The sequence below is a fragment of the Oncorhynchus nerka genome, linkage group LG18 (genome assembly GCF_034236695.1).
Source record: "Oncorhynchus nerka isolate Pitt River linkage group LG18, Oner_Uvic_2.0, whole genome shotgun sequence".
NCBI classification, from domain to species: domain Eukaryota; kingdom Metazoa; phylum Chordata; class Actinopteri; order Salmoniformes; family Salmonidae; genus Oncorhynchus; species Oncorhynchus nerka.
Genome location: NC_088413.1, coordinates 23,137,047 through 23,157,087, shown reverse-complemented (window position 1 = coordinate 23,157,087; position 20,041 = coordinate 23,137,047). Strand labels below are relative to the sequence as shown.

At 41.8% G+C, this 20,041-nt stretch overlaps 1 protein-coding gene across 1 annotated transcript in view; it reads left to right on the top strand.

Annotated features, from left to right (window-relative positions):
* Positions 1 to 18,918, top strand: part of LOC135561833 (hydroperoxide isomerase ALOXE3-like) — a 29,663-nt gene extending 10,745 nt beyond the window's left edge. The window contains exons 6-16 of the mRNA XM_065003782.1: positions 1,334 to 1,456; positions 2,201 to 2,304; positions 2,425 to 2,594; positions 2,780 to 2,923; positions 3,292 to 3,495; positions 3,753 to 3,839; positions 6,188 to 6,357; positions 9,137 to 9,258; positions 16,622 to 16,722; positions 16,821 to 16,991; positions 17,163 to 18,918. Of these exons, the coding sequence (XP_064859854.1) occupies positions 1,334 to 1,456; positions 2,201 to 2,304; positions 2,425 to 2,594; positions 2,780 to 2,923; positions 3,292 to 3,495; positions 3,753 to 3,839; positions 6,188 to 6,357; positions 9,137 to 9,258; positions 16,622 to 16,722; positions 16,821 to 16,991; positions 17,163 to 17,342 (1,576 nt within the window). The 3' untranslated portion in view covers positions 17,343 to 18,918. The remainder of the gene's footprint in view (positions 1 to 1,333; positions 1,457 to 2,200; positions 2,305 to 2,424; positions 2,595 to 2,779; positions 2,924 to 3,291; positions 3,496 to 3,752; positions 3,840 to 6,187; positions 6,358 to 9,136; positions 9,259 to 16,621; positions 16,723 to 16,820; positions 16,992 to 17,162) is intronic.
* The last annotated feature ends 1,123 nt before the right edge of the window (positions 18,919 to 20,041 follow it).

The following is a 20,041-nucleotide window of genomic DNA, read 5'->3' as shown; positions in this document are numbered from 1 at the left end:
GTAGTCAGTTTAATAATGTTGACATATTGCTTTACTCATCTCATGTATATATTGTATTCTCTTCTACTGTATTTTAGTCAATGCAACTCTGACATTGCTCGTCCTAATATTGATATATTTCTTAATTCCATTCTTTTTCTTTTAGATGTGTGTATTGTTGTGAATTGTTAGATACTACTCTACTGTTAGAGCTAGGAACACAAGCACATCTGCTAAATATGTGTATGTGTCCAATAAAATGTGGTTTTGACTACTAAGGTTAAATAAAAGCATTGGATTGCTGTTAACATGGACAAGTCACATTGAGATTGACTTCATAATTTAAATATAACCGAGACTATGACCTGACCAATCACCTTATTTAAAACTGCCCCCCAGTGGCAAGAAGTGAAATCCCCCAAAAACACTCAAACTATAGTCCAACAACACATAAATGTCTTCTAGCCTCCCACGCCTAGGCTACTTTCTGTCCCTTACACAAAAACTAAAACCAAAATAATATAAAATGAAATAGAAATGTTTTTAATCAAATGAAAACAGAATCTAAACTAGAAAATCAAGCCTGAAAATGAATTGAAACTAAACAGGTTATTATTATTTCTTTGTTTAAATATAAAAAATAAAAACAAAGAACTATAGTAGCCTTGTTTGGGACTGAGCCCTATGTACGTACAGTTTTATCCCAGCAATATCGAAGCTCTCTTGCACATGTTTTATGTGGAGTGACCCCTCTCGCTGTTGAGACTGGTCGATACACAAACACTCCCTTAAACATCTATGTACTTGTTTTGTTTTTACAATGGTTCCATTGAAACAGATGCTCATGTCTTGCTTCACTGTGGGTTACACAACAACATTCGAGAGGATGTGTTTCCTCAGCTGTCCAGTCAAAAATATTATTTTAACAGTCTAGATGAAAATAATAAATTACGACATCTTCAAGTAACAATTATGTAAAAGCGACTTATCCTCCAATGGAGACTTGTTTATAAGTGCCTATTTGTCCATGTACATTATGTACAGATGTTTATGCGTACAGATGTAATGTAGTATAGATCACACCTCTACTGTACCATGTTTGACTATGATTGTTTTTAGTGTCTCAACTCAATTTGAGTGGTCCACAATGTATTAAAAAACGGTAGTGTATAGTTGTAGCATTTGTGGAATGACACATCATTTTTTCTAAACTATAAACTCTAAACTCCAAAGAAACAAATAACTCTTAAACACAGATACATTCATGTGAAGTCACCTAAGCTACCATTTTGTATGTAATGGTGAATGACAGGCTGTGTATCCCGTCTTGATTTACCATGTCTGTTCCCTTCAGCTGGAGTATATATGCCGAGGGTCTACCCCAAATAATGGAATGTGACAGTGCTTCTGATCTCCCTGCTGAGGTCCGCTTCTCTTTCACCAAGGACTTGGAGTTCAAGTTCACAGTAGTCGAAGCGTAAGTTGGAGCACTGTTTTTCAAAATGGTTTTGCTTACTGTAAAACAGTCACATTTTGCTCTTTCCAGAGTACCCCTGAAGCATACCCCCTCGTGTGCATTTTACCTGTAGGCCTATGCTCTTGTGAGTCTTCGCAAGTACCACCTGAGTATAGGTCAAGTATCCACAGGGGAACATGGAAACCAGGTTGAGAACCATAAGAGGCAGCACCAGGAAATGAATTAGATATTTATTAATCTCTATTGGCATATCCCCAACACACCTTTAAAAATACTTCCTTTACGGTGAGATGAGATGTGATTGTCCTACACCAGTTCAGGTAATTGTGATATTATGAGATGTTGGGAATGTGGCCATCAGGTTTGTGGTGGAACGTGGATTATAGGAATGATGCCAGTAATAACACCCTCAGGCAAGGTTTTCCTAAATGAATTAAAAACTCCTAAATGAGTTTTTAGCCACTCAAATCATGCCTGAAATCGTATCAAATAACAAGCCCATTAACCATTTAGCAGACATTATAACCAAATAGCTGAACTTTTCACCAAATCAAATGCCGATTGACACATAATATTAAGGATATGTGGCCTGTGAATGAGTCGATCACCCTAGAGGGAGGATGTTGAAGAGTAGTGGACCTAGCACAGAGCCCTGGGGGACATCCTGGCATTGTTAGCACCATTCTATAATCAACTGCACCATCTTTGTCATGTTGAAGTCAAGTTCCTCCTCTATCCTGGCAGATTGTTGTCACTCAAACTAGAAACCCATTCCACCAACAAGAAACAATGGAAGAGCCTAGATGAACTCAGTCACGTTTTCAATGGACACAAGACTGACGTCTATGGTAAGTTGGTCTCAGTCTTTAAAAAAGGCAGCATTCAAATAGCTCACTGGAATCATTAGCATCTCATTATTATTTTGCACAAAGTTTCATTTTACACATGATCATTTTGTTTTTTTCTAGAATATGTCGAAAAGAACTGGAAGGAGGACACGTTTTTTGGGTACCAGCTTCTGAACGGCCTCAACCCCATGATGATCCATCGCTGCTCCAAGCTTCCAGAGAACTTCCCCGTCACAGAAGACATGGTGAAGGCTTCCCTTTTCGGAAAAAAACTTGAAGCAGAAATTCAGGTTTGTAAAAATGTAGTAATGTATGTCATTCATCGTTCTGTTATTGCTCTAGTGGTTTCTTCCTCGGGAAATTGTGTGTGGTACAGTACAATATGTTGTACATTGTGTCAGTACACTTCCTTTGGCATGGTGGTGTTGTTGGCAACATCTGCCTCCCCAACTCATTAATGTCCTAACCTAAACAGAAAGGCAACATCTTCCTGGTTGACTACAAGCGTCTACATGGAGTGACAGCAAACGTGATCCACGGGAAACAGCACTTCTTGGCTGCTCCTCTCTGCTTGCTCTATGTGACCCCAGAAGATAAGCTCATTCCCATCGCAATCCAGGTACATCTCACATAAGAATGAGATCTTTACTTCCGAAACCCAAATTAAATCATCTTAACAGAATGTTTGCCACTGGGAGTACTATTGAAACAAAAGGAGTCCCATAAATGGACATAAATATTGCCCAGAAATGAACTAATAAACTAACCAGAAAGCAAAAAGCATGAGCAAAAGCTATTACTGTTAGCCTAAAACTAAGGATTTGGGGGTTTCATGATTGATGTTATATCCTATGTCTGTATGAACCATAGAGGCAACACTCGTTTTAAGAAAACAACTATTAAAACTTCCGTATGTCTTTAAATTGTAACAATATACACATTCTCAATTAATGAGGCAAGCCATGAATGTTCTGCTTCCTTTCACAGCTGAAGCAGGAGCCTGGAGAAGACAACCCCATCTTCCTTCCTACTGACTCTGAGTATGACTGGCTCCTGGCCAAGATCTTTGTGAGGAGCGCTGACTTCGCTGAACACGAGCTGAACTTTCACCTGCTGAGGACTCACCTGCTGGCTGAGGTGTTCGCTGTGTCGACACTGCGCAACCTACCAATGGTGCATCCCATCTACAAGGTACATACCTACTGCTGTGCACGCAGACACTGAGTATGTTTTCAACTGTTATAACACTACAGTTGTGTGAGTTTTCATTTTCCTATTAACTCAATACTTTTAACATGATTAAGAGAACCTGAAGTATTTGGAATTAATGTATTCATTGTATGTATTTGTTGTAATTGAAAGAAGCAGTAGGTTGTTTGTAGTACAGTACAATACATAGCATTTTTAGGTGTGAATTTCATGTATGATCGTTCCATCTTTCTCCATAGCTCCTGATCTCTCACTTCCGCTACACTCTGCAGATCAACACTCTAGCTAGACAGGCCCTCATATCAGAGAATGGGCTGTTCACAGAGGTACTGCCTATTCCATTCTTATAATGTTCTATAATACGTTAATACATGTGGAATGTCACAATGCTAGTGGAAACTGATTCAAAAGCGTAAGAGAGCTCTGTGTTTAAAAATAAGCACCCTGCTTTCCGCATGCTTATAAATACACCGCTGATACAATCCATTTCCACTAGCAGTGTTACATTCTCCAGAAAGGATTATTCTGGACGTTCCAAAATTACCCGCTAACTTATTTAAAAACTGTTCGGATTAAACAACGTGAAGTACATCTAAAATAAGGCCTTCGAAACACTGTACGATTATACAATCGTAACTTTTGTTACGTGCCCCAGCAAAAATGTCACTCAAACAGAAGGGGGAACTAACAGTCACTGACCAACGACCAAAACAAAACAGGTGGGGTTTTAGGAGGGCTTCTGAAAGACACTCATGGGGGTGTCCACTGAAAGTTGACTAGCAACAACAACTGGAACCTAAAAGACACCCACCATGAGCTCCGACAAAATTTGCCCAAGAAGAGGCAAACAAAAGAAAAACCCACATCAAACTTACAGACAAAAATCAGGAATATAAAATCAGGAATATTTTTCTAGAACTCATATAGGGAGCACCACACCTAAAGGTGTTGACCCTCCACATATCTCAAGACATCTGGAGCACTGGGCCACCCATTCTTAAATAGCACCTGGGCCAGCACCGTGAAACACCTCCCCACTAACAAGATGGCAACCAGCACAGGTGTAACACATACTGTCTAGTGAGGTGACACCAATCAGTGCACCCTACATGCTAACGAGCTATACTGTATGTGCTAAAGTCCAACCTCAAAACATAAATGGGAAAATCAAAGCCTGTAACACATTTGACACTGAGCTGGTTATCGTTTTGAGATGTACACATAGCGACACATACCGCGGTAGAGTAAATTGATCATCAGGCTGATCTGTCAGGCGTTGCCTAGCGACACATACCGCGGTAGAGTAAATTGATCATCAGGCTGATCTGTCAGGCGTTGCCTAGCGACACATACCGCGGTAGAGTAAATTGATCATCAGGCTGAACTGTCAGGCGTTGCCTAGCGACACATACCGCGGTAGAGTAAATTGATCATCAGGCTGATCTGTCAGGCGTTGCCTAGCGACACATACAGCGGTAGAGTAAATTGATCATCAGGCTGAACTGTCAGGCGTTGCCTAGCGACACATACCACGGTAGAGTAAATTGATCATCAGGCTGAACTGTCAGGCGTTGCCTAGCGACACATACCACGGTAGAGTAAATTGATCATCAGGCTGATCTGTCAGGCGTTGCCTAGCGAAACATACAGCGGTAGAGTAAATTGATCATCAGGCTGATCTGTCAGGCGTTGCCTAGCGACACATACCGCGGTAGAGTAAATTGATCATCAGGCTGAACTGTCAGGCGTTGCCTAGCGACACATACCACGGTAGAGTAAATTGATCATCAGGCTGATCTGTCAGGCGTTGCCTAGCGACACATACCGCGGTAGAGTAAATTGATCATCAGGCTGATCTGTCAGGCATTGTTGTGATACATCTCTGTGAACCTCTCAGCCCTAAATGGGAGGGTTGTTTAGCAACAAAACCGATGCATGCGCAGTTTGAGGGTAAAACAACTGTCAATGCCAAAGGATTATTGACAACTTTAACTCTAGTTTGTCTCCAAATGTTTATTGAAAACATAAATACATTTGCACAATAAGCACTTGTCTCTCAAATATATCGTTACAGTTGTTGGCTAAATAGAGAATTGTATCCATATTAGCATAGCCATATTAGCATAGATGTGATAAGTTTAAACACCTGAAAACAAGACATGGTATCAAGGACAAAATGCAACTAGCTGAAACAAGCCACCTGTGATTCCCCACATGGTAGCTTCTTGTCATTGTTGCTAGCTATCTGACCGTTCAGACTCATAACACACAGCCATCTATGCGTGTGCATCATTTTTGTGATATCAGGCAACCTGCCTTTGTCGCTTAAACCACAGAGCTGCCCTGGCGTCTGTCATTAACAAGTTCTGTCATTGATAACCCTGTTTGATATTTAAAACACTGATCGCCATTAGAACCCAACTGCATGTCCAATTATATGACACAAGGAGAGAAGTGACAGGTTTTTCTCACTGGTTACATAAACCATGTTTCCATCCAACCATCATGAGGCTGAATTACCCAACAGGCTTGATGGAAACAGCACATTTTTGCAAAAAAAAAAAAAAAACGATATAAATAAATAAACCCTCAACAAGGGTGGATATTTTGCTCTGTGAAATAGATTATGCCATGATTAAAAAAAGGTGAACTATCCCTTTAACCCATCTTGAAGAATGCCAGTGTCGGAGGTCCAGGGATGGTGGAGTTCCTGAAGAAAGCTGTGGCCTCATTGACCTACAGCTCCCTCTGTATGCCGGAGGACATCACAGCACGTGGTCTGGAGTCAATCCCCAACTTCCTCTACAGGGATGATGGACTCAGGTTGTGGGACATCGTTCACAGGTAGTTTGTGTACAGGTCTCTTGAGTTTTGTGGTGAAAAAAATCCAAGATCTGTCAATTTGACAGCACAATTAGATTTGTGCATTATAAGGAGGCTAGTTCATGCAGCTACATTTTTGCTCAGTTTACTAAACTGTAGTCTACTCATTCCTCCAAAGTAAATCATGCTGCCAGATTATAATGAGGCTTACAGTCTTTTTTGCAAAGATTTGTGCTCTTTTGCACTATGACAATGTAGCCCATAATATCGGTGCTGGGTCATTCCATGAAATGAGTGTCTTTGGTGTACCTTTGATATTTTTTAAGCCTGTTATATTAAAGCTAAATTAAATAGACCTCATGGAAAATTCAATACATTTTTTTATATTAATAAAGTGTTGTTAACGTGAAAAGAATCTGCATTTTAACATGTCCCTCTGTGCATCCTCTGTGACTTCTAGGAAGATTTTCACATGTCCCTCTGTGCATCCTCTGTGACTTCTAGGAAGATTTTCACATGTCCCTCTGTGCATCCTCTGTGACTTCTAGGAAGATTTTCACATGTCCCTCTGTGCATCCTCTGTGACTTCTAGGAAGATTTTCACATGTCCCTCTGTGCATCCTCTGTGTCTTCTAGGAAGATTTTCACATGTCCCTCTGTGCATCCTCTGTGACTTCTAGGAAGATTTTCACATGTCCCTCTGTGCATCCTCTGTGTCTTCTAGGAAGATTTTCACATGTCCCTCTGTGCATCCTCTGTGACTTCTAGGAAGATTTTCACATGTCCCTCTGTGCATCCTCTGTGACTTCTAGGAAGAATGTCCCTCTGTGCATCCTCTGTGACTTCTAGGAAGATTTTCACATGTCCCTCTGTGCATCCTCTGTGTCTTCTAGGAAGATTTTCACATGTCCCTCTGTGCATCCTCTGTGACTTCTAGGAAGATTTTCACATGTCCTCCTCTGTGCATCCTCTGTGACTTCTAGGAAGATTTTCACATGTCCCTCTGTCCCTCTGTAGGAAGCATGTCCCTCTGTGCATCCTCTGTGACTTCTAGGAAGATTTTCACATGTCCCTCTGTGCATCCTCTGTGACTTCTAGGAAGATTTTCACATGTCCCTCTGTGCATCCTCTGTGACTTCTAGGAAGATTTTCACATGTCCCTCTGTGCATCCTCTGTGACTTCTAGGAAGATTTTCACATGTCCCTCTGTGCATCCTCTGTGACTTCTAGGAAGATTTTCACATGTCCCCCTCTGTGCATTTTCACATGTCCTCTGTGCACTTCTAGGAAGATTTTCACATGTCCCTCTGTGCATCCTCTGTGACTTCTAGGAAGATTTTCACATGTCCCTCTGTGCATCCTCTGTGTCTTCTAGGAAGATTTTCACATGTCCCTCTGTGCATCCTCTGTGTCTTCTAGGAAGATTTTCACATGTCCCTCTGTGCATCCTCTGTGACTTCTAGGAAGATTTTCACATGTCCCTCTGTGCATCCTCTGTGACTTCTAGGAAGATTTTCACATGTCCCTCTGTGCATCCTCTGTGTCTTCTAGGAAGATTTTCACATGTCCCTCTGTGCATCCTCTGTCTCTCTGATTTTCACATGTCCCTCTGTGCATCCTCTGTGTCTTCTAGGAACATGTCCCTCTAGCATCCTCTGTGACTTCTAGGAAGATTTTCACATGTCCCTCTGTGCATCCTCTGTGTCTTCTAGGAAGATTTTCACATGTCCCTCTGTCCCTCTGTAGGAAGCATGTCCCTCTGTGCACTTCTAGGAAGATTTTCACATGTCCCTCTGTGCATCCTCTGTGTCTTCTAGGAAGATTTTCACATGTCCCTCTGTGCATCCTCTGTGTCTTCTAGGAAGATTTTAACATGTCTTCCCATGTCTGTGCATCCTCTGTGTCTTCTAGGAAGATTTTAACATGTCCCTCTGTGCATCCTCTGTGTCTTCTAGGAAGATTTTCACCATGTAACCCCATTTTTGCATCCTTTTGCTTTAGTTATTTTGTTGCTTTGATAAAGTCATTTCTGAAGATTATTATATATTTCACATGATTAGTGATTAATTAAGTCCCTCTGTCTTAAAAACTGTTCTCTAATTTTAAGACCAATCCTGTTAAGTGAACTGAACTCTTTTAAAATGGTGAACCAATTTTTTTTTGTTAACAATTTTTTTCTGTGTAAAGAAACACTGAACATCTAGTCAAATCATAACAATTTGACTAGATGTCTAGGAAGAATGTCCCTCTGTGCATCCTCATAACACTTCAACCCAGTTACCCATTTTAGACAGACAGGCCATTAATGTTATCACAATTATTTGTATTTTTAAATGAAGCTTCCATTCCTGGGTCGCACGTCTTTTCAGTTCGCTGCAGCTAGCGACCGCAACAAGCTGCAACAAACACTCAAACAGGACAGTTATATCTCCATCTCATCATTCAAAGTCTCAATCATGGACACTTACTGACAGTCGTGGCTGCTTTGCGTGATGTATTGTTGTCTCTACCTTCTTGCCCTTTGTGCTGTCATCTGTGCCTAGTTAAATATATTAAACATGTAATTGCCCCTCCCTGTTGCATAGAACAAGCTTCCATTCCCTGTCACCATGAGATTTATGGCTGATTTAAGATATGTATTTAACCTCTGATATATTTTTTAAATTAAGTTTAACGTGCTCTTTATGACAATGTTAAAATGAGGTGAAATAAAAATCACCAAGTTACACTACTCATAAGGCACCTAACTGGTGGAACAGTGTTTTGCTAATACCTGATGTTGTCCTGTGGTTTTGTATAGGTTTGTTCACAATGTGATTGGTCACTACTACACCTGTGACTCAGACGTCCAGAAGGACTCTGAACTGCAGAACTGGATCGAGGAGATCTTCTTCCATGGGTTCCTGGCAGAACCCAGCACAGGTTACACTTTTCTCATTTAAAAGACACACTAGCTCTTTCTCAACTCTTAATCATAAGACTACATCAGTGCAATACAAATGTACAGATCTGATTTGTTGATGATTGTTTCTGATAAATCAAATCAAATTTTATTTGTCACATACACATGGTTAGCAGATGTTAATGCGAGTGTAGCGAAATGCTTGTGCTTCTAGTTCCGACAATGCAGTGATAACCAACAAGTAGTCTAACTAACAATTCCAAAACTACTGTCTTATACACAGTGTAAGGGGATAATACGTAATATCCAGAAACATAATATCCAGAAAATTCCAAGTGATTCCATACAGTATCTACTGTAGGTTTGAAACCAATTGGCATCAGATTTTCATGTGAATATTCTAAAATCTTTTTTCAAATTTTCCCACCAGTGGTGTTTCCACCAAATGGACTTGTATCCGCAATACAAATCAGTGCATGATGACAAAATGTACTTTTTCACAAACGTTTTTTTTTTTTTATCTCAAGTTCAATGTGTTTCCATCACATTTTTTTGTCACAAACTGTTGCGTTAAATAGCAAATGTGCCTACTCTGGTCTTGGCACGTGTGCTCTAGCCAACAGCTGGCAGGTACAGTGAGGATGGGGGTAGTCTACATTATGAGATTATTATGGATTTTTATCTGTCAAACGGTAGTCAAGTATCTATCATCATGTCACCAGAATAAACCCCTCGATATTTCTTGGAAAGTAGCATCAAGCTCATCACCGTGCACTTTCACCACCCTGGGAAGTTCATCATAATTGATTTAATCTGTAGCATGTTGCTGAAATGTGTATGATAAAAATGAGTGGCGGTGTCAGTTCCTGGAAGCATAACCACGGAAAGCGAGGCCAGGCCTGTTGCAGCTCTATAAACTTAATAACCAAGTGGTAGTGGATCACACACCATATCATTGCGTGACTCCAAGTTTTCTTGGATATGATGGTTATTATATGAATATTTTCACAAAAGATATTTCCACTGCCATTTCTTTGCATAATTAATTTGACCGACACAAAAATATTCCACAATGTCGATTTATTGTAATTGTACCGAAACGTCCTGTTTCCATCACAGCTGTCATTACTTTTTTTATACGGTGTGACTTACATAAAAGCTGTGGATGGAAACATAGTTACACAAACTAATGGGATTTGATGGTTCTTTCAATGGTGGATGGATGACTCTCTTTGTGGATACAAACTGGATGGAGACTGATTACTCTTTGGTTTTTTAAATCTTTAACTGAACACTGTTACAAGCATTCATGAACTGCCATTCTTCCTGTTCTCTTCCAACAATTAACTAAATCTGACCAATCAGAATAGCGCAAGTAGTTGCAAGGTAGATAATCAATTACCATTCCAATTCACCACACTGTAGGACTAACAACAGTGGCTTAGAAAATAACTCACATACAATAATCTTACATTTCTTCCCCCCGCCCCCGAGAGAAACATCCCCATTTCTACATTCGATAAGAAAAAAATAATACTGCTGGAGGTCCATAGATCTATAGACTTCTCACTTCAGTACATAGACTCCCCTGTCACTTAAGAGACTAACTCGGCGGCAACCTGGGTGCTCAGACAACTTTGCTCCAGTACTGCTGGTTGAGGTGTAGACATCTGGTCTCCTGAGGGGTCAGGTGGGTCAATGTCTAATGGGCTGGGCAAGAGGGATCCTGACAAGGGGCCTGGTGAGGCACAGGGAGATCCAGGGACGTCTCAGGTAAGTAGTGTTCCCATGTCTCACAGGGCCTTGAGGATCTGAAGGGTAAGGCACCTGACAAGACTGTCAGGGTCAGAGGTCGAGGAGGTGCAGGTAAGTGTTCCACAGGCTCATTTGTTCCAGGTCGGGGTACAGGTGAGGTGTACGGTCTCAAACAATTTTAGTGGATCACTTGGGTCTTGTTAGGTACCTGCTGGACCAATCTGACCCTGTAGATTACACCAGGGTCCTCTTCTGTAGATCCAAGGCACTCATCAAAGGGACCTTTGCAGTGATGTGAAAGCTTCTGACGTGCTATTGCAGGGTCTTTAAGCCATACAAGGTCTCCTGGGTTGTAGAGAATGTGCATGACATTCGTCGTAGTTGCGTTTTTGTTGAAAGTGAGCATGTTCTCTGTTCTGTGTGGGAGATCCAAAGAGCAGACTGGACCATGTCGGTGAGTTGAGCTGTATAATCTGCTGGCGATCCCGCTGCAGTCCAGAGGGGAACAGTAGCTTGGCTGACATCTTCGCTTCTCAACCATGTGTCAGACAGAAGAGGCAGAAATCCGTTGGAGAGGGAGTGCTGGTGTTGTAGGCCAGGGCAAGTTGGTTGAGGCACTCGTCACCAGGCTGTTGGGGCAGTGTCTTGACCGGGAGATTGATGAGTGTCCGATTTTAAATTGTTCCACCATCCCATCACATTGTGGATGATAGGAGCTGGTTTCTTGTCTTCTTAACTCCCAGCAACTGGCAAAGGTCTCGGACGATGTCTGCCTCAAACTGATGTTCTTTGTCAGTGTTCAAGGTCTCTGGTATGTCATGTTCGCTGACAAAGTTCTTGAAGAGACAGTGCTGGTCTTTCATGGCACAGAGGTGACGTACTTTGAAAAGTAATCCTACACCACAAGCACATAAAGTGCCTTCAGAAAGTATTCATACCCCTTGGCTTATTCCACTTTTTGTTGCTAGACAACCATTTTCAGGTCTTGCCATAGCAAATTAAAACACTCGGCCACTTAGGAACATTCACAGTCTTTTTGGTAAGCAACTTCAGTGTAGATTTGGCCTTGTGTTTTAGGTTATTGTCCTGTTGAAAGGTAAATTCATCTCCCAGTGTCTGGTGGAAAGCAGACTGAACCAGGTTTTCTTCTAGGATTTTGCATGTGCTTATGTCCATTCTGTAAAAACTCCCCCTTTCCTTAACAATTACAAGCATACCCATATCATGATGTAGCCACCACTATGCTTGAAAATATGAAGAGTGATACTCAGTTTGTGTTGTATTGGATTTGCCCTAAACATAACACTTTATATTCAGGACAGTATGACTTTAGTGCCGTATTGCAAGCCGGTCTTAGAATATTTTTATTCTGTAAAAGCTTCTTGTACATAGTTAGCATAAGCAACAGCAGTCTCACGCCTTTCCTCTTTTTGGGCAAGCACAGCGCTCACCGCAGAGCAGGATGCGTCTGTGTAAAGGTAGAATGGCTGCATGAAGTCTGGGAAGACAACTATGGGAGGCGTTGACAAGGAGTGTTTCAGGTAGGAGAATGCATCTTGGCATGCTTAAGTCCACTAGAATGGAACATTATTTTCAGTCAACATTTTTAGCAGTACAGCATGGTGTGCAAAGCTCTTGATAAATTATATGGTAATATCCACAGAGTCCCAGGAAGGCTCTCACTTCTGTGGATGTGTGAGTAGGCCAGTCCTTCACATTTTGCACGTTACTTGGTTCTGTCTGAATTCCATCTTTGGACACGATGTGCTCTAGGAATAGTACCTGGTCTTGGGTGAGACAACACTTGGCACGGTTCAGCTTCAGGCCGCTGGCTTGGAATCGGGAGAGGATTTCTTCCAGGTGCTGCAGGTGTTCCTCGAAGGAACGGATGTAGATGAGGACATCATCCAAGTACAAGTGTTTCATCGGAGGCCCCACAGTACATACTTCATTACTCTCTTGAATGTCACTGGAGCATTGGTCAGCTCACCTCATTGGCATACAGCTCACCTCCTCTTGTGAATGCTGTCTTTTCTCGATCCTCCTGCTCCACGTGCCAGTACCCATGCTGAAGATCCACTGTTGAGAACCAGTCAGAGCCAGACAGCCCATCCAAGGCATCGTTGACTCGCTGCAGTGGATTAGAATCTTTTGATGGTCACAATATTTAGCTTTCTGTAATCCAAACAGAAACGCCAGGATCTGTCCTTGTTGGGGTCAGAACTATTGGCGCAGCCTAAAGAATGTAGTTTCCTCCGATTACAACTGTCTTCAAGAGTTTGTCAACTTGGTTCTATATTTCCTGCCTTTGGTCTGGTGTCACATGGTAGGCACGATGTTTGACAGGCATGGCATTGCCAGTGCGGACACAATGTTTTATTAGGCCTGTTTGACCTTGGTCTTCTGAACTCTTGCAGAAGACATCTGTGTGCTTCTTGAGAAGCGATTTCAGTGACTGAACTTGAGCGGACGACAAGTTAGTCTCAATCAATCAAATGTATTTATAAAGCCATTTTTACATCAGCACATCACTATACAGAAACTCAGCCTAAAATCCCAAACAGCAAGCAATGCAGATGTAGAGGCATGGTGGCTAGGAAAAACTCCCTAGAAATGCAGTGACCTAGGAAAAAAACAAGAGAGGAACCAGGCTCTAAGGGATGGCCAGTCCTCTTCTGGCTGTACTGGGTGATTATAAGAGTACATGGCCATTTAAGGCCAGATTGTTCTTCAAGATGTTCAAAGATGACCGGCAGGGTCGAATAATAATCACAGTGATTGTAGAGGGTGCAACCGCTCAATACCTCAGGAGTAAATATAAGTTGGTTTTTCATAGCCGAGCATTCAGAGGTCAAGACAGCAGGTAGAGAGAGGTCAAGACAGCAGGTAGAGAGAGAGGTCAAGACAGCAGGTAGAGAGAGAGAGAGAGAGAGATTTTCAACAAGCAATTGAGTTGCGAGACTCTGCTGTAGAGCTCATCACTCCCCGTAACTGGGAGGGGGCCAGAGACAATTACTCGATGCCGACACATCTTTCTAGAGAATTTACATGCTGAAGCTATGTTGCGCTTGGTGACCTCTGATTGTTTCATCCTAACATCGTTGGTACCAATGTGGATAACAATATCCCCATACTCTCTATGCTCACCAGTTTTAAACTTCGCCAGCACCCTCTTTCAGTTAGCCTTTACATCTGTCGCCCTGCTCCCTGGTAAACAGTGTATGATCGCTGGATGATTCTTTTTAAGTCTAATATTGGCATCGCAAAGGACTAGGGTTTTCAATTTGTCAGAGCCTAACGATTGCATCTGAAGCTGGGCTTGCAACACGGCCATCCTCACCATAAGGCGATAGATCTCCTGTATATTATGAGTACAGCGACTGCAGTTAGATGTTACTACTTAGCTTTTTCGGCTGGTGGAGGTCCTGTAGAACCATGTCCAGATAAAGCATCCAGGGTGAAAAAGTTGAATGAAGAGAGTAGAGTGAAGAAAAAAACAAGACGGTGTTAAATGTGTTAAATGCAGATTTTGATTAAACTGTTATTAAAGTAAAACTGAAAAGTTTGGCAGGTAGCCAAGAAGCAACAAACAGCACAGCAGCATGGAGACAAGTCATCGATCTTCATAGAGGTTGCAGGGAAGGTGATGTGGTACAGCATGTCTTCCACAACTGATATCCAGTAGGGCATGTTGCTGTTGCAGGAAACCAAGCCTAGTATCACTGAATGGTGGGCCCCTCTGACAACTTGAAAATCATGCTTGAGATGTTCTTTCCCTAGGGGAAATGCATACTGACAAAGTCCAGGGAATGTCCAAACATTGTTGAAACATTGTCCATTGACAGAGCAAGCAAAGGATGTCTTCATGGGGCGCTTTTTCAGAGCTGGATGTGAAGTTCTGAAATCCTCACTGATGATGGAAATGGTCGATCCTGTGTCAAGAAGAGCAGACACTTCAATTCCCTCAAAGATGGCAAGTATGTTAGCTGAAACACCCTCTGTGGAAGCCATCTTGTCACTTTCGTTTTTGAATCGTGGGGTGTCAACAGGGAGCTCTGGTGCACTGGCTGAAGTTTGCTCCTTAACAAACAACTAGTGATCGTTTCCCTGCTGTGTGGAACCAGACACGTTAGACTGCCTAATGTCTGTCAGGGGACTGGAAGTGTACACTGTGCCTGTAATGAGGGCTCACATATCCCTCTATCCTTGGAGGTGGACTTGGGCTGTTGTGTCATCTGTCCCTTGCATTAGACTGGTGCCTGTAGTCTGGGTAGTGAACTCTTGGTGGGTAGTCTAGAGAGTAGTAGTGACAGCTTCCACCATCAGAGCTCCAATCACGTTGGCCTTGGCAGTACTCTGGAGAGGCAATAAATTACAGACGGTGACACTCTATTCACAGTGCTATTCACAGTGAGAGTCAGCATGAAGGAGCTTCTCATTTGTGTCATTAGAACGAAACATAGCAACCTAGTCTGGGGTCTGTGCCACTGGCGGGTATGCAGCATGTAGTTGGAGAGCTGCACAAGTTCTTTCAAAGAAACATGCGACGAGCTGGGCATCACCGATGTCCTCCGCTCCATGAATCTTCGCCTGCAAGGCTGGGTCCAATCCGGCCGCAGTGGTGAAACTTCACCCATTCCTGTGCCTTGTGGTAATAGTCGGGGAAGGCCTCCAGAACCAACGAGTGATGTCAGCAATGTACACATCCAAGCTCTCACCAGGCTTCCTAGGGCAAGCATTTACATGTGTCTGAAAGAGAGTGCTTGGGGCCAAGGGCTTCCTTGAGTTTGGTCTTGACAACAGAGTAGGTCTTCTGAACCATTAGCGAAAGGCTGTCCCAGTATAAGAGTGCTGAATCAGCTAGGTGGGCAATACTGAGGCTAGCACAGGCCCAACTCCATATCTGGCAGATTGTACATTGCCTGCACAGCCACTTCAAAGCGACAAGACCAGCAAGCAAACAACCCAAGTGCCATCTCCCTGAAAAGCTGGTGGTAGTTAGATCTTTTTTGTAGCCCCCCATGAGAAGTGATGGGGGCTACAAAGTAAATAGCATTGTCTAATGATCCAGCTAGTTTAGCATTAGCTAGAGGTTCAGGGCTACTGTTGTTCAGAGATTCTGTTTCAGACACGTTCCAAGAAAGTAGCAAAACGTTGGCAAATAAGCTTAAACATTTTTGCAAAGGTGATAAAAACTGCAGTAATCCTCTAAATCTCTCAGAAAAAGATAGTAGCTAGCTCTTACCAGCTGTCCAGATGAGTCCTTCATCCTTGTGCTAGCTGGTGAAAGTATCTACAATGTCCATGGAAAAATACTTTTGTCCACAATTCATAGATTTCTGATTGACTCATTCACTGACAAAGAAGCAAAGCGAGCAGTGTACAACGATACATAATGTATCGTGTGACTAGTTTTTGCAGCTGTCTGCGTTCGGCACTACAGGGAGAGTGAGGGAGAGAGGGCAAACTCCACCAAATTAGTTTCAATGTATGGAATCACTTGGGAATTTCTGGATTTTAGGTCAACTTCCCTTTCATGGTTAACATTCCAAAACTATATCCTGGATAATTAGCAAAATGTCAATACAGTGTCTGAATGAAGTGGTTTACTGTACCTTCTCCATGCAGGAATCCCTCAGTCTTTCAGTTCAGTGACAGAGCTGGTCAAGTTTCTCACCATGGTGATCTTCACAGTGTCTGTCCAACATGCTGCAGTCAACAATGGACAGGTGATGAAACCAATTGTGTGATTTTAGTTTGCCGTGTTTTTGATGTATTATATTGGAAAAGCAAAGTAGTTTGATCTATTTCACCATTGTCATTCCAGTTTGATTTTGGGGGCTGGATGCCCAACTTCCCCATCAGTCTGCAACTACCACCTCCCACCACTAAGGGGCAGTGTACTGAGAGCACCATGCTGAAGACCTTCCCTGACATCAACACCACCGTTAATGGCATGGCAGCGGTGTACCTTCTGAGCAGGCAGTCCACTGACTATGTGAGTATATGAGAGAAACTGTATTAAAGTATATTCTATGACTTTAAAACATTTCATGACAATCCCAATCGAATCGTTTCCTTAGTAGTCATAATTAAAATATACTCAGTGGTTCATGAAACAACAGTTTCCATGTTATTTAAAATTCCATCAACTCTCTTGCCTCCTTAGGTCGCTCTTGGAAATGGCTATCAGGATCACTTCAGTGAGAAGACCCCTCTGGAACTGATTCACGAAACTCAAAATGTGCTGAAGAAATACAACTTTGAAATCCAAGGCAGGAATGTTTCTTTGCCCCTGTCATATACCTACCTGAATCCCAACAATGTGGAGAACAGTGTGGCCCTGTAAAATGAGTCGGTCATATTTATTAGGCACCAGATGGAAGAAATGCACAGACACAGAGAGAGACTACCTGGACTTGTCCAATAAGAACCACTTGTTTTCATTTTCCATTGAAGCATGTTTTACAACCTTTTTCTACGGTGTGCCCTAATTAATGCAACCTAGGTAATTGACTTTGGTTCAATTGTTAGATTCATGTTGCACTTGAACTAGAACTTGAACTGAAACAAAAATATTATAAATAATATTTTACTTAACCCTTCTATTATGTTAGAAAAGGCTATACACGATTGATGTTCTGATCCAATTTGGAAATTACATTAAGTACAGTTTCCCTTGTCAAAATGTGGCTGCGAATGGGACTTTTCCCAGACCTTTTCTTCTAAAAACAATGTAGGTGTCCTTCCCTTCACATTTCTCACTGTCAATCAAGAATGATAATTCTTCAAGTTTTACCGGTGAAACATCCATGCAGTATCTGCATACCAACCATTTAATCTCAATCAGTGTGATCTTCTTGAGTTATACAGTGTTTCAAACTATCCTACAGTGTTGTATTGAATGATGTACATTGTGTGAATTGTGGAGCAGAGAGTGTTAACAAGTTTGCCTAGTGGACCTATTAAGTTTTGGCCACATGAGAGAAAAATGCACTGGTATTTTTGTCTTACAGTAATGTAATACTATGCTATTATAGTCGGTTCATTATGTGATCTTGCAGACATTGATTCAGCTTTGATCCATCTTTATTAAACAGCACCATTCGCAAGAGTAGCCTGTTCCCTAAGAGCAGAGCAAGGACTGTAGTAAAGTAGAGAATAAACACATGCACAGAATGTGATGAGCAGAAGCTTCAGGATCTTTAGTCCGGAGAATAAAAGTTCAGGGAAAAGTAAGATTGTCAGCAACTCCGTTTTATTTAACATGAAGCAGCTCGTTTCTAGGACACACCGTTCAAGAGTTATAAAGGTCAAAGTGCGGGTCAAATGTACCCAGAACATTGTAGATGTCTCTTTTTTTGTTGTTGTACTGGGTTGTATTTTTACAAGTTCATTACCCCTACCTAGACAAGTAGATAAAGGGTCAAAGGGCAACAAATATTTTTGTGATTTCAATCAAAATATTCCGGTCAACTTAAGTTTAAACTTATGTTTTTTGGGTAGCCTAGTGGTTAGACCGCTGGGCAAGTAACTGAAAGGTTGCTGGATCGAATCCCCAAGCTGACAAGGTAAAAATCTGTCGTTCTGCCCCTGAACACTGTCATTGTAAATAAGAATTTGTTCTTAACGGACTTACCTAGTTAAATAAAGATTTAAAGAAATAACTTCTGACTTCTGTATCATCATCATACACTTTGGTCTAGTGTGGCAGAATCAGTAGAGTGAACCTTAAAATAGCCATCAACTCCAATCCCCTAGGGTCACGGCTATCCAATTAGGATCAGAGACACCACTCGCTGTTTTTTTCTGGATCAATGAAAGTCAAGGAACTAAGTAGACCAGACTCAGCTGTTATTGCATTGGTGTCCAAGTTAAGTAGACCTGAACTGACAAAAATAAATAAAGGAAACAGCCTAAGTGAACTGTCTTCATTTACAGTGCATTCAAAAGTTATTTTGTTACGTTACAGCCTTATTCTTAAATTATGTAATGATTTTTTCCCTCATTAATCTACATACCCCATAATGACAAAGTAAAAACTTTTGCAAATGTATAAAAAATACAACTGAAATATCATATTTACATAAGTATTCAGACCCTTTACTCTGTACTTTGTTGAAGCACTTTTGGCAGCGATTACAGCTTTGAGTCGTCTAAGGTATGATGCTACAAGCTTGGCACACCTGTATTTGGGGAGTTTCTCCCATTCTTTGTCGTTGTCCTGTTGGAAGGTTAACCTTCGCCCCAGTCTGAGGTCCTGAGCGCTCTGAAGCAGGTTTTCATCAAGGATCTCTCTCTTTACTTTGGTCCATTCATCTTTTCCTCGATCCTGACAAGTCTCCAAATCCTTGCCGCTGAAAAACTTCCCCACAGCATGATGCTGCCACCACCATGCTTCTCCATGCAACAAGCTGTTTTGTGGAGTGCTGCAGAGATGGTTGTCCTTCTGGAAAGTCCTCACATCTCCACAGAGGAACTCTGGAGCTCTGTCAGAGGGACCATCGGGTTCTTGGTCACCTCCCTGACCAAGGCCCTTCTCCCCCGATTTTTTTTTATTTTTTTATTTCACCTTTATTTAACCAGGTAGGCTAGTTGAGAACACCTTTATTTAACCAGGTAGGCTAGTTGAGAACACCTTTATTTAACCAGGTAGGCTAGTTGAGAACAAGTTCTCATTTGCAACTGCGACCTGGCCAAGATAAAGCATAGCAGTGTGAACAGACAACACAGAGTTACACATGGAGTAAACAATTAACAAGTCAATAACACAGTAGAAAAAAAAGGGGGAGTCTATATACATTGTGTGCAAAAGGCATGAGGAGGTAGGCGAATAATTACAATTTTGCAGATTAACACTGGAGTGATAAATGATCAGATGGTCATGTACAGGTAGAGATATTGGTGTGCAAAAGAGCAGAAAAGTAAATAAATAAAAACAGTACGGGGATGAGGTAGGTGAAAATGGGTGGGCTATTTACCAATAGACTATGTACAGCTGCAGCGATCGGTTAGCTGCTCAGATAGCAGATGTTTGAAGTTGGTGAG